Source organism: Pleurodeles waltl, chromosome 4_2, assembly GCF_031143425.1.
Source record: "Pleurodeles waltl isolate 20211129_DDA chromosome 4_2, aPleWal1.hap1.20221129, whole genome shotgun sequence".
NCBI classification, from domain to species: Eukaryota; Metazoa; Chordata; class Amphibia; order Caudata; family Salamandridae; genus Pleurodeles; species Pleurodeles waltl.
In genome coordinates, this window is record NC_090443.1 from 1,043,769,294 (window position 1) to 1,043,782,814 (window position 13,521).

At 44.4% G+C, this 13,521-nt stretch overlaps 1 protein-coding gene across 3 annotated transcripts in view; it reads right to left on the bottom strand.

Annotated features, from left to right (window-relative positions):
• Nucleotides 1-1,127: 1,127 nt before the first annotated feature.
• Nucleotides 1,128-13,521, bottom strand: part of LOC138293694 (transmembrane protein 176B-like) — a 56,440-nt gene continuing 44,046 nt past the window's right edge. For all 3 annotated transcript variants that reach the window (XM_069233006.1, XM_069233008.1, XM_069233007.1), the window contains exons 6-8: nt 12,323-12,544; nt 5,032-5,151; nt 1,128-3,166 (exon numbers count right to left, since the gene is read on the bottom strand). In XM_069233006.1, coding sequence (XP_069089107.1) covers nt 3,089-3,166; nt 5,032-5,151; nt 12,323-12,544 — 420 coding nt within the window. In that variant the 3' untranslated portion in view covers nt 1,128-3,088. The remainder of the gene's footprint in view (nt 3,167-5,031; nt 5,152-12,322; nt 12,545-13,521) is intronic.

Below are 13,521 nucleotides of genomic sequence, written 5' to 3' on the forward strand. Positions count from 1 at the left end.
TTCCAAATGCATGTGGTGATTGGGGGAAAACAGCCATAAGACTTATCTGAGCATTTGAAATGGACAAACAGTACAGGAAAGAAGAGAGGTTGTGTTGGAGTTATCTTTGCCTGACCAAGTTGTATATCAGAATACTGAGTAGTATGTGTACTTGGTACCGAAGACCTTTGTGTAATTGCTATTGACACCAATGCGGAAGACAACTTTAGCTATAAGTCGCAGTTTGTGTTCTGCATGTTGTGTACTATCGATAGCTGGGCCAACCAATGTCTTTTCCGTTTGTGAGCACCGTGAACTGGCATCTTGTTTCAGGCAGTCCTGGCACCTCAGAGTACCCTCTGAGTTGGGCAGTGAGGTCTCCTCAGGTCCACTCCCACTACTAGACGAAGACGGACATTGGAACTGAAGGCCTCAGTCTCTACCTGTGATTGAGGCATCTTGGATCATATTAAGGATGCACTAACACCTCAGAGTGGCTTTTTGTGGGCTGTTGGTGCCATCTGATCATCAAAGATAACACGTCATCCTGAAGTCAGTCAACTTGCAAGAGCAAAACATTGCACCGGCAGTAGGAGTAGGAATCCAAGGGTATTTTCACATTTTATCTGTCCACCAACTATTGAAATACAGTAAAAGCTAACCATGCTCGTGCAAATCATGTAATCATGCGATGGTTGAGTTCTAAGCATGTAGCATGTAATCATGGCATGGTTGAGCCTTAAACACTGGTGCTGTGAACAAGTTGCATAAGCTTCAGGTAACTGTGGACTTTAGGATCAACATACTTTGAAACCGGTGTAGTGAGATGTTTTCTGGATCAGAGGAACAAAAGCGATGAACGCCCACAGAGGCTGCAGTGAACTCTAGTTGCAAAATCCAAAGGGATGTCTCAGACACACAGGAGAAATAGAAGACCCAATGTGAGCCATTCAAGAGTTGAGTTTGATCATTTCAACTAGATAGAATTAAGTAAAATCTGAAGATGTTGATGCACTTGTTAAGGCAAAAGGTGAGGAGGGGTACAGCCCAGGACAACAATGCTCCAGCAAGCTTCTTTTTTCTTTTAAGATGTATAAGACATATTGCACCATCAGTCTAATGGACCATGAAAAAATGTAGCATCCAAGTTTACAAATATTATTTTATTACATGAGTTATTCAGATTCAAGGTTATAAACGACTATATAAATTCTAAAATACAAAAGAATACAGGAAAATATAATGTTGAATAACAGGCAGTAGCTTCCAGCACTGATTTATAAATACTTCTGTCACCAATTCCAATCCTTGATCAGTTTTGTGGCTATGAAGCTGAAATTTGCTGTCATTTACTTTTTAAAATACTTATACATGAAACAGGAGGACCAATTACATACTTTTTATGTAGCATAGGCAACCTAAATTTAGTTTGGCTTAGAACCCTAGCATACATAATAAACCATCAAATAGATTCAATAAATACATGTAAATCCCAGAGTTATACAAACAGATGTAACAGGACAATGTTCCATTATTGTAATAATTAGACACCAAGCAATATTAATAAAGATCAGTATTGGTAAGGATGGCAGTAAATTTATACATGGATTGATTAAGCACTGGGAATGGATATTGTAGATCAAGAGGGGTGTCTTGTTTACTAATCATTAGGTTGTAGGTACTGTTCATGTTTACAACAGATTGATCTAGAGGACACCTCAGAGGCAGCACAGAAATTATTTTTGGAGGAAGCAGCTTATTAAGGTATTCAACAACGGATTAGACTGTTAAGGAATATGGAGCCAGATGTATGTAGACATCCGCTTGTGATTTCCTAATTGAGAATCTTTGATGGCTACAATCACAGGGATGGTGGCCTGCTGGGAACAGCAGACCACCACGTCTGTGACTGCTTTATCAATAAAGCATTTCTTTTTTCGTAATGCAACCCGTTTTCTTTAAAGGAAAACGGGCTGCATTACAAAAAGAAAAATTAAATGTTTTCTTTCAATTTTCTAAAAGAAGACAGGGATCCGTGAGACCACTACCTGCTCCTAAAAGATGTTTTACAGACATTCCCATTTGCAGATGGTTTACCACCAACTTGAAGTTGGCGGTAACTGTGAATGTTTCGCGACCGCATTTCCTACATACCAGTGCGACTCGCTGTTACTAAGAAATGCCCTTTACATGCCCTTTACTAATCGTGACTCATAAACTCTATTTTTGTGACTTTTTAATATGTTACCGACTCTCAAAGTAGGGTTGGTACATTCCAAAAAGCATTTTACTGGTCGCAAACGTACCATTAAAATGCTTCATACATCTGGCCCATGATTCTGAAAGAACAATGCGCTAGGTGACAAGACAACAGCACTGGAGATTTGGACATGACTATGCCACAAAAAAATATTTAAATTGTTTTTGTTTTTTATTCAAACCACTTCCCACCTTGATTTGAAGTGTAACAAAATTGGCCTAATTCAGTCTGGAAGGCTTGACGTGGCAGTTTATAATGATGATGGTAGCCAGGTCTATCATCACAGGACTCTGGAAATCAAGTACAGCATCTGAAGTTAGTATGTGACTGAATAAAACACAGGAATTGCGTTGGCTAGAATGCTTATGAGCTGAGGGAAATTCCAATACATGTGTAGATGGTTTGCACAGTTAAATATTAATACTTAGGAATGATTTACATACTGCTTTAAAAAAGAATATATAGACAATGTGTTTGTAAATTGTGGGATTTAAAGACAAATATAGAATATGATGTATATTTTCTATATACTGTAAATTGTAAGATATCTTGGATCAAATGTAATAGTTTTCTAACTTTATGCATACATATTATGCCATCTCAAATATTTTTTCAATATTGTAAAATAATTCTGTGACATATATATATATATATAGAGAGAGAGAGAGAGAGAGAGAGAGAGAGAGAGAGAGAGAGAGAGAGGGGGAGAGGGGGAGAGAGAGAGAGAGAGATATGATCCTTTATGTGCTAATCGGATAAGGGATATGAATCACAGATGGGTAACCTCAGTCTCTCTTCTATGTCTACTTGGTGTGAACGTGAGACAAACACCTAGTAGGGTCCTATATTTTAGAGATGCTGCAATTCTTGTGACTGCTTAGGAGGGAGCCCATGATCCTTCTCTTTCTCCGCCATCACCTCTTTATCCTGAAATAGGGGAAACAAAAAATGAGGAACAGAAGTCTGAGGTTACAGTAAAAGTCCTGCATGAGTTTTTTAGAGTGCTAAATACAAGATGAGAGGTGACGGCTAGACAGTAAGACGGCGCGTGACAAAAAACAAAACGGGGAGTCTTTTCACAAAGGTGCACCTGTATATTTATCGATGTGTACATTTATTAAACCATATAGACAACAGACAGGAGGTGGAGGGTACACACATCCTCCTGACACACTAGATTTAACCAAAATCTGTCACTTTCCTAATAATATACTCAGAGAACATTTACTTTCTTATGTTTATCCTATTACAAACCATGAGCCTCCTTCTCAGGACACACAGACCCTAACCCACCAAGGAGAAGGGCCTCATTGGGAGTGGCCCTGGTAACCGCATAGTCAAACTCTATAGAAGAAAATTATGGACCCCAAATAATGTCACAGCAGTTGAAATGCAAGCTGGAGTGGCCATAACCTGCATTAGTCACTTGGGGCACATTTACAAGTTTTTGGCAAAGGGCAGCGCTGCAAGCCTTCTTGCTGCGCTGCCCTGCGTCAAAAGGAAAGGGCAGGAATGCGCCGTGTCTATGGTACAAGAGCGTCTGCGTAGCAGGGATGATTGTTTCTGTGCAGGAAGAGGAACCTGAGCCTTTCTTCGCGGATGAACACATTAGAAGGAAATATCATGTAGAGACCCATGTAAATGATGTGTGAGATCAAAAATCATATCCCAGATTGAAGCAGGGGCAGATCCGGGAGCCAAGCATGGATACAGGAAAAGCAGAAAGAATGGAATAAGATGCCATGTGATGGATGGAAGTCTGCATGGACTCTGTTTCATCCCTGCAAATGTAAAAAGCATTTACGAGCAGATGTACAGTGCGCTGGTCACAAAATACTGGTTGCGGTTTGCAAGCAGTATTTGTGCAACCAGTGAAGTAATTTGCAATGTTACCTGTTACTGGGTTGATTTGCAAATCACCAATTCCTAGTGGGTGGCAGTTCAACCGACCTTCTGAATATTAATGAGTTAGGTCTCAACTTGTGACCCACTAGGAATCGCAACCATCACAGGGATGCTTGCCTGATGAGGTCAGCAGACCACGAAGCCTGAGATTGTTTTTAAACAAAGTAATTTTTTAATGCACCCAGTTTTTTTTTAAAGCAACAGGATGTGTTTTAAAAAGGAAACGTGTAGTAGGCAGTCCCCAGGACCACTGGCTACTCTTGAAAATGTTCCTGTTAACATTCACAAAATGGAAGGGGTGAATTGGGGACCCCTTCCTGTTTGCGAGTGGCTCACCACCTCCCTTTCAGAAGGTGGTAAAAGATAAATGTTTTGAAACTGGACTTCAATCGCAAAACATCATTACGTTCCAGTCCGATGTGGTATTTGGAACGGATGCCCTAAACATGCCCTTTCCAAATTTGGTTGCAAACCTAAATTGCGACCGAATCACAATACATATGAAAAGGCCTTTTTACGCTAAATGTCTGGATTCTGAGAAATAGACCCTTTGTGACCACAAAAAGACTTCGTACATCAGGCCCTAAACGAACACTGAGACATGTCTGGCAAACAGGAAGCATAGATCATGCCAGCATGAATCCTAATAAACATGGAGCAGAGAGGAAATGTGGCACACAGGAAGCACAGCTGAGAGGTGTCATGTGGATGCAGAGTATGTGATAATGTTTTGTCTAGATATAAACAACTTGTTAGCCCAAAGATGTCCACTTAAATTATCAGAATTTGGCAGATACACTATTGTAGCCGAAGTCTAATACTCATATCCCACTGAGCAAGCAGTGCAAAGTGTGTGGGAAAAGCCAAGCATGTCACTGAATAGTTACCTGCTGTGAGGTGGGTGCACAGAATAAAGTCCTAATCCCATAGCCGACGGAGTAGAGAGTGATGCACAGTGCCAAGACAATGGCCACCAGATTTATGATCCTCATGCCATTGAACAGACCCTGCAGAGAAGAGGATGAGAAGATGAGATCAAGCGTATCGTCCAATGGTCACACAACGGGGTGTCATGGTGTTCTAGGTGAAACCTCTGAAGTACACATGGAGCAATATGTGCACCTCCCACCCAAGCCACCGCCACCAGCAGAAACCTCAACCACCACTGTTGTCACACAGTCCACACCATCACACAGGATCCAGCTTCCATGGCCAATGGTCACACAACAGAGCATCACGGTCATGGGTTCTTGGTGAAACCCCTGAAGTACACAGGGAGCAGTATGTGCACCTCCCACCCAAGCCACTGCCACCAGCAGAAACCACAACCACCACTATTGTCACGCACTCCACACCATCACACAGGATCCACCTTCCAAGGCCTATATCATCATAGAAATCCCTAGCGGAATTGTGGCAAGAGAAGTCAAAACAACTGCTCTGAAGGCTGTCCCAGTAAAAAAGACTAATGGGAATTTCCTCAAGTTAACTGAACTGGAGCCTGATTCAGGAAGGCCCGAAGGCAACTGGTGGGTTACGCACACAGATTGGTTTGTGACTTGGGCCTCATTTTGCAAATTAAATACGTATGAGGCAGGAGGCGTTTTGCAATCCCTCAGAGAATGGTTGGCCATGCAGAGATGGAGACCTACTTGGAAAGCTGCCATCCATCCTGTGCAACACTTTTTATAAGTGCATTCTATGAGCTTTAAAGTGACAGAGGGCCTGATTTAGGCCTTGGCGGAGGGAATATTAGATCACAAATGTGACGGACATCCCAAACACCGTATTACGGTACCTATAGGATAGAATAGGATGGTAATACAGTGGCCGAGATATCCGTTTGCGACAGACTATTCCCCTCCGCCAAGACCTAAATCAGGCCCAGATCCTGTTTTTAATAAACATGAAGTGAATGGCATCTGGTCCACAGGCCCGCTGCGCCTATATGCAAGGTGGAAGCTGACCCACAGACACAGATATCACTCAATCAGTCAAACAGGATTTAGAGAGCGCGCTAATCGCCCACGAAGGTATCCAGGCGATGCACTTACAAATCGGATACCATCCCACTTTCGTTCAATGGCACTGCAATTGCGGTCGCAAACCATATCATCGCAAATCGTAGTAAATACAGTATGCACCTTTCACCCAAGACCTCCCCCATGGGAAATTTAGATTGAGCCAGAAAGACTTTTGAGGCATGCATGGTACCTTCAATGCATCACGATAAACCCTATTGTGGTGGCAAAGCCTGTGATTTAGTGAATCACTGGGTCTGCAATTGCAAAGGTCTTGTACATTAGGCACTAGTTTTACAAAATGTGCCAAGCTCTGAATACATGATGATGGTTAAATAAGAATGCAACTTTCAGAATAAAGAAAAATAAAGCTTTTGAAACAAAAATGGTAAAGAAAAGGTGTCACATGCTATACTTACAATACACATAGCTCATGTACCAAGTATGTTAATAATTGTGTTGTTGCTGCAGTGCTACAGTAATCATTGGCAAAGCTATAAGTGTGGCGTTAGCTGTCAGCCTTTGGCTTTGTCAGTGCTTGTTTTGTTTTGTCATGGTTTTTGTCAAACTTCATTGTTGGGGGAAACTCTGGGCCCTCACAAATTAAAAAGAAAATTGACTAAAAATAAAAATATATTTGATCTCTAAAAGAATACATTGATATTGTAGTCTCTGGCACTAGAACTAATTTGTGTGCAGGCCTGCTTCTTGTGAAATAGGAAAGTTGGCCAAAAGCTGATGTGGGCTGGCTCACTGCCCCAGGGTACATGCACTAGGGGGTGGAACCAAAATGTGAATGACACAACACAAGACCAATGGATGAAGAGGGCTGGCTGAAAGCCCTGAAAGCAAGTATACGATATATGTAATTTCAGTAAAATAAAAGTGTCTTCGCTAATGGCAGACCTAAAATGGCATGGATGTGTGTTCCAGGGAGAGAGTGGGGTACAAAAGATGACACAGAGAAAATGGGAGGTCTTCAGCACCTTCAGTCCTTAAACAGTCTGTTCAGAAGCCACCGACTGCTTCTTCTGAGGGGAATGTCAAAGCACAGGTTATGTGACACTAGGGTCAGTGCATGATGATGTATGGAATGGTGAAAAATTTCAAACATTCACCCAAGTCCCAATCTCGCCCTAAATCCATTGTTCTTTTGCTCGCCACACTATTCCAGTTTCGATCCTGCCATATCAAATCAGTCTTGCCCCTTCTCCCCATGGGAAAAGTCCGGCCCGAACTGCCAGGCCAGGTCCTCCCTGGACCAGAAACAAGCATCCTGGGACCAGTTTCAGACTATCACCCCTCATCAGCCAGGCTTGCTTGAATCAGGTGGCCTAGTGAGCCCACGACCCAAGTCTGGGCATACCCTTCCCACTTAGGGTGACAAATACAAAACAAAGTGCACTGTACAATCATGCTCCTTGTCACTATGCACCATGCCCTCACAGAGTGTCAACTGGGCACGAAAGGGTGAACCAAGAGGCTGCGAGTCACGCTCTTGGTCTGCTTCTGGTCACATGGCTCAAGCAGACAGTGAGAGGGCCAGAGCAAGGCACCTAACTAAATTTATCTACAGAGAATATGAGCCCTCAGTTGATTTAAAAAATGACCGAAGATTTGAGGGACATCCAGCAGTTGTGGTCTGACTCAAGGTTTGATGCTGGCCAGAGGATTTAACGTATAAAAATGGACACCATCTAATCTGAGGACTGTGCCTCTTACAATCCAGTTGACCACTGTCATCCACTGACATGCAAGGGTTGGCCACGAGACAGCACTGGTGTGGGCTTAAGACCACATGAACCCACAGTAGTGGGATCTCACAGTTCCGCAGGATTGGAATTTATTCTATCCATTCTTCAGCACCCAGTCATATTGTTGCGTAGGTCCTCATTATTCTAATGAGACTGCTGGATTTGGGCGGCAAGATCAGCTAAATTGTGGGTACTGGGTACAATCCCACACCATATGACACCTGTTGGCTTAATCTGGGTTTTTTCAGCCAACTAGCAGTGCCTCATCTCCACCTGAGAGCAGGGATGATTGTGGCAACCAGGAGCATGACAAGAGAGACTCCTCAGGGGAATCGTGGTCGATCAGATCTCGTCCCCTTCTCTCAGTTACATTAGTCTCACACAGGGAAAGACAAACAGGAGCAGAGATTAGTCAAATAAGGTTTATTGAAGTAACTGCATCTTAGATAAAATGGCATGTATTGCAATAACTAGGATGATAAAACACACTAAAAGCAAAAAGGTGACAAGGAGAGTGAAACACAAAAAAGTCCCATTAAACTGTCATTAGGAATAATGTATTTGTTGCATACCTAAGCTATGTTAGAGTACAGCGTGATATGCCCTAATTCACCCTTCACGTTTCCCCTCTGGGAAGGCATCATCCCCCTTACCTGAGCAAGGAAGCCTGAGAGAGATACCGTCCCCATGTAAGCCGGGGGTTCGGCAGTCTAAGCAAGCAGTCATAGCGAAGACGTTCAGCAGTGTGCATGCAGTCGTGGTCATCTGGCTGGAATCTCCCTCTAACGTATATGGGACAGAGAAGTGTTTTTACAATAAAACTGTTGATGTTCTAAGAAAAGGTCCCCGCGTAAGGATATGTATGTTTCTGTGAATGTCAGAGACACAGCGTACCACTTTTGCCAGCAACCCTAACTGACTGCAGCCTTGAGGAAAGCGCAAAGTGAAATGAATGCTGTTCTAGGAACGCAATGATTTCCTAAGTGAAAGAACAACCAGATATAGACAATAAAACAACACCACAAATGTGGCTAATGCTAGAAAAATAAAGCAATGCTGAATAAAATGTAACTGGGCTAAAGTGCACAACAGCAGGCCTGGTTTGGTAAAATAACATGTCTAAAACATGGCTAAAATAGCTATACAGGATTACAGGTTGCAGGTTAAAATATCAGCTGTAAGGCCCATTTCTTCATCTTTCCAAGTTGAACAAAATTACTACCACTGACAGGTAATATTAACACCACATATGAAATGCCTGGAGACAATTTAGCCAGCGGTAGTTGCTATACAAATAATCATAGTTATAATTTTAAAAAATAGACATATATCAGACAATCTCAAGAGTCATGCAATTTGACATAGCTGAGCATTACTGGACTGGCGAAAGGAAGGCTCCGTATGACGTGGCTTGGTACAGGGGTCCAAGTACCATCTTTAAAAGGAGAAGCCAAGCAAGAGGACTTGTTTCCCATCATCCATTGGCACAAGAAGTGATATCACTGGATTTCCCATCATCCATCTACATAGGAAGTGACAGCACTGGTTATCTGCCAAAACTGTCTTCACTTAATGGAGGCTACAGAGTGGATGTGCTCCCAGGTACCAAAACTGTGACAAAGGCAAGTCCATCAATGCCTGTCTGCGCCCCGCCCAGCGCCAGGGCCTCTGGTTGTCTTTCCATCCACCCTCTCGTCACAACTCCTACTCCAGTGCAACCCTTTGCGTCCTAAACCCGGGTCTCATCTCCCAGCACTCTTGTCATGCCTCACCACCCTGAAGGAGCATTCTTCTGCTCCATTTGTCATTTCACATGCACCCACCTCGCTCACCCCACATACCTCACATACTCAAGACATACAAGACACATGACCACACACACCGGACCCCCACTACACCATACCCCTTTCTGTCCTGCATACTCATCAATACTCGCTCCCTCCCTAAACAATTTGGGATCTTCTCCGTGACTACTCACTGGACCTACTCTTCTTGACGGAAACCTGGCTGACTTCTTCGTCTACTCCTGTCATTGCCAAAGCAATCTCGCCTTGGATACAAGATCTTTAGATGTCCCAGAACAACCAGATCCCGGAGGCAGAATCACTGTCCTCTTCAAAGAATCCATCCAGTGCTCAACCACCTCAGAAATAAACACCAGCAACATGGAACATGTGACCTTCAAACTCCTCATCACCGCTATCTATACCCTGAGTGGCACCCTTGTCCCACCGCCCTCCAGGACTATGCACCAACATCAGCAGCACCAAATTCAACCTTAGATCACCACCTGCCTGGACACCCGGGCTCCTCTCAAAATCAACACACCTCCAAGAGCCATACCGCAAGCTAGCTGAAACACATAAAAACTCAGGCTCACCAATGCCACTACAAGCAACTTTAACACAGATGGATACTTAGACAGAATGACACAGACAAGCGCAAATGCAAATCTATCCTCAAACTATCATCACCTCATCAGAAAATCATAGCCTCCAAATGCTCCATGCTTAGTGACCATATTAAAAGTAGTGCCAACAACGCCAAGGAAATCTTTGCCATAGTTAAAGATTTCACCTCTGTGGTAGCAAGCTCCACAAGCAGATCCCCCTCTTTATTCCAGTTGTCCCTATTTTTCATCAGCAAGATCACCTGCATCTACATAAAGTTCCACTCTCGAATCCCTCCTGCCCACCTCTACCAACACCAAGAGGACCACTCCACTAACCTTGGCTACCATCAACACTCAAGAAGTAGAAATACCCATGCAGTATATACGCTCCGGAGCACCCTTGTACTCCTGCTCTCACCACATCTTCATAAATGAACTGGGTGGCATCATTGCAGTCCTCACCCTGATCCCAAACAACTCAATGATCACAGCCACCTATCCAAATGCCTGAAAACATGCCACGGTACTCCCCCTCCTTAAGAAATCCTCAGCATACCGAAGACACTAGCCAACTACCGGCCTATCTTGAAGCTACCCTACCCAGAGAAAGTAATAGAAAATATGATAAGGAAACACCTAGCCACCCACCTAACTGACAGACACTTCCTTGACACCAGTCAATCTGGGTTCAAGCCCAACCATGGTACAGAGACGTCATCCAGATGATCATGGACAGAGGTGACACCACAGCTCTCATCCTACTGGTTTTTTCTGTAGCTTTCAACACCAGCTACCACCCCATTCTTAACCAATGACTGTATGATGCTGGCATCCAAGGTCCTGTACTTATCTGGACTTGCTTCTTCCTGACAGGCCTCACCCAATCGGTCAGTCTGGCTCCCTTCCTCTTGGTTGCTGCAACCACATCTGCAGAGTTCCACAAGCGTCCTCACTCACACCCACTCTGTTCAATGCCTACATGACCCCACTCACCAGCATCATCCTCGCCCATGGATTCAACCTCAAATCCCATGCTGACAACACCCATCTCATACTCTCCCCCTCTGACAAGATGCCAAGCAACCAGACCAATTTCTCTGCATGACTGAAGACACCAGATGGAAGAAAACCAGCTGCCTCAAGCTCAACCCAGACAAGATGGAAGTAGTAGTTTTCGGCAAAGACATCTCACTCTCTGACCCACCTGCTTGCCAGCTGAACTTGCACCCACATCTTTCCTGGCAACTCAGACAAAAACCTTCAGAATAGTAGCCGACAGCCAACTCACCATGATTGACCAAGTGAAGAGTGTCCATCTCCTGCTGCCACATACTCAAGGTACTCAAGGAGATCTTCAAATGACTCCCCACCAACACTAGCAGAACCGTCACCCACGCCCTCATTGCCAGCAAACTGGACTACAGAAAATCACATACAAGCACTCTGCAAACTTCTCACACATACATACAAATACTTACAAAACACTGGCCCCACGTACTTCAGGTGCCACATAAACTTCGGCTTCCAGACACCTCCGTTCAGCTGGATTCCTACACGAACACCTCCCCCCCACCACAGAACCAGATCTGGCAGTCATGCCTTCTCCTACCTCATTCTTCAAGCCTGGAATGACCTAGCCGCTGCCTTAGTTCTTTAATTCCAGAGCTTAAGACCTGGCTCGTTACCTAGAGCCGGACCAGACTCAGCCCATACAGCTCCTGCTTCAGTGCCAGGATGCCCTTCCAGGTCAGTTGTGCACTAAACAAAAAGACATAAAATAATATCCAGCAGAGATGGATCATGAAGGATAGGTTTCAGTATTCCAGACTTGGAATATGTGAAAGTAAGGATAGTAGCTTAATCCTTGGAAGAAAGAGCTGCTGTTCCAAGGTCAGCAGCTCTTTCTTACCAGTGTGTCCGTCCTGCGTAGAGAAACATTACAATTTACACAAAGTACTGTGCCACTCTATCGACCATTACTGCCAGAGCAAAGGCAGCAAGAGCAACTTACCATGAGTTTGCTTAAAGCATCATTGCACATTGTCACTCTCCAGTCGCTACCCAAGGAGTCTGTGATTCTGTCATAGCCATATCGGTAGAACACTTTTGGATCGCAAAAGTACTCAAAACCAGTCAGCCATCCAGGATTCCACATGAGATCGAAAAAACTCACACCGAATCCTGCTATGGCTGCACAGAGGCTCAACAAATTCATCAGTGTTGCAATGTATATCTAAGGGAAAAAGACAAATAGAGACCCATGAGCCCCACAGGCAGAGAGCCCTTAAGAAGCATAACAAAAAAGGCAAAACATGTTCAAATCCCATTCTCCTAGGACGCAGAGGACAAAAGACAGTTTGTACACGTTTCTTAACCAACTGCACCACATTACAACCTTCCAGACAGTGCTGGGCGTCCACAAAGAAAGATAAATCAGAGTGAGTCTAGAGGGAGTGCAACGCTAAGAGACCCAGGAATCCTATACAGGGGAGGAAAGGACAGTGTGAAGACACTGAATAAGCAGGAAAGCCAGGGGAGATCACCAGGAAAGAAGCAGGGTTTAACAGGGGAAAGCCAGAACCCTGTCAAGAAGTGACTTGAGCTCAGGCCAAGCATTACCAGGAAGGGAAGGCAGGCATGCTGGTAAACAGAGGTGAGAGAAGGAGAGATCCCTGCAAAGAGACTTCTTTACCCAAAGAGAGCATTTCCAGGAAGGCTGAGTAAGATGACTAAGAAAGAAGGTACAGTAAGTGGGGGAGAGGGAGGGAGGGAGATTGGAAGAAGAACTCTGAAAGATGGTGCCTTGGGCTAAACAGAGAGTAGGCAGGGAGGCAGAGCTGCAACGATCAGGTCACCTGGCGGGAGGATCATGGCAAAGAGAGCCCCTTAATCCAAACTCAGCCTGGGCAGGGGAAGGCAGAGGCAATTCAAGAGCCAAGAAGCCAGAGCTAGACCTGTGGGGGACAGGACCCTAAAAAGAGCCATAGGTGGTCATTATGACCTTGGCGGGCCTGCACCGCCACACCTGCTGTGCAGTCATACCGCCCACAGTGTGGCAGTGCAGGACCGCCAAATAATGACCACCTCAGTGAACTGGCTGCACTGCAGTCGCGGTGGTCGTCCGGGAGGAAACAGGGTCCATGCAGCTTGCTCTGCTGCCAGCACAACACCGCCACGCCATTTCCAATGTTGTAATACGGCGGCCGGTGT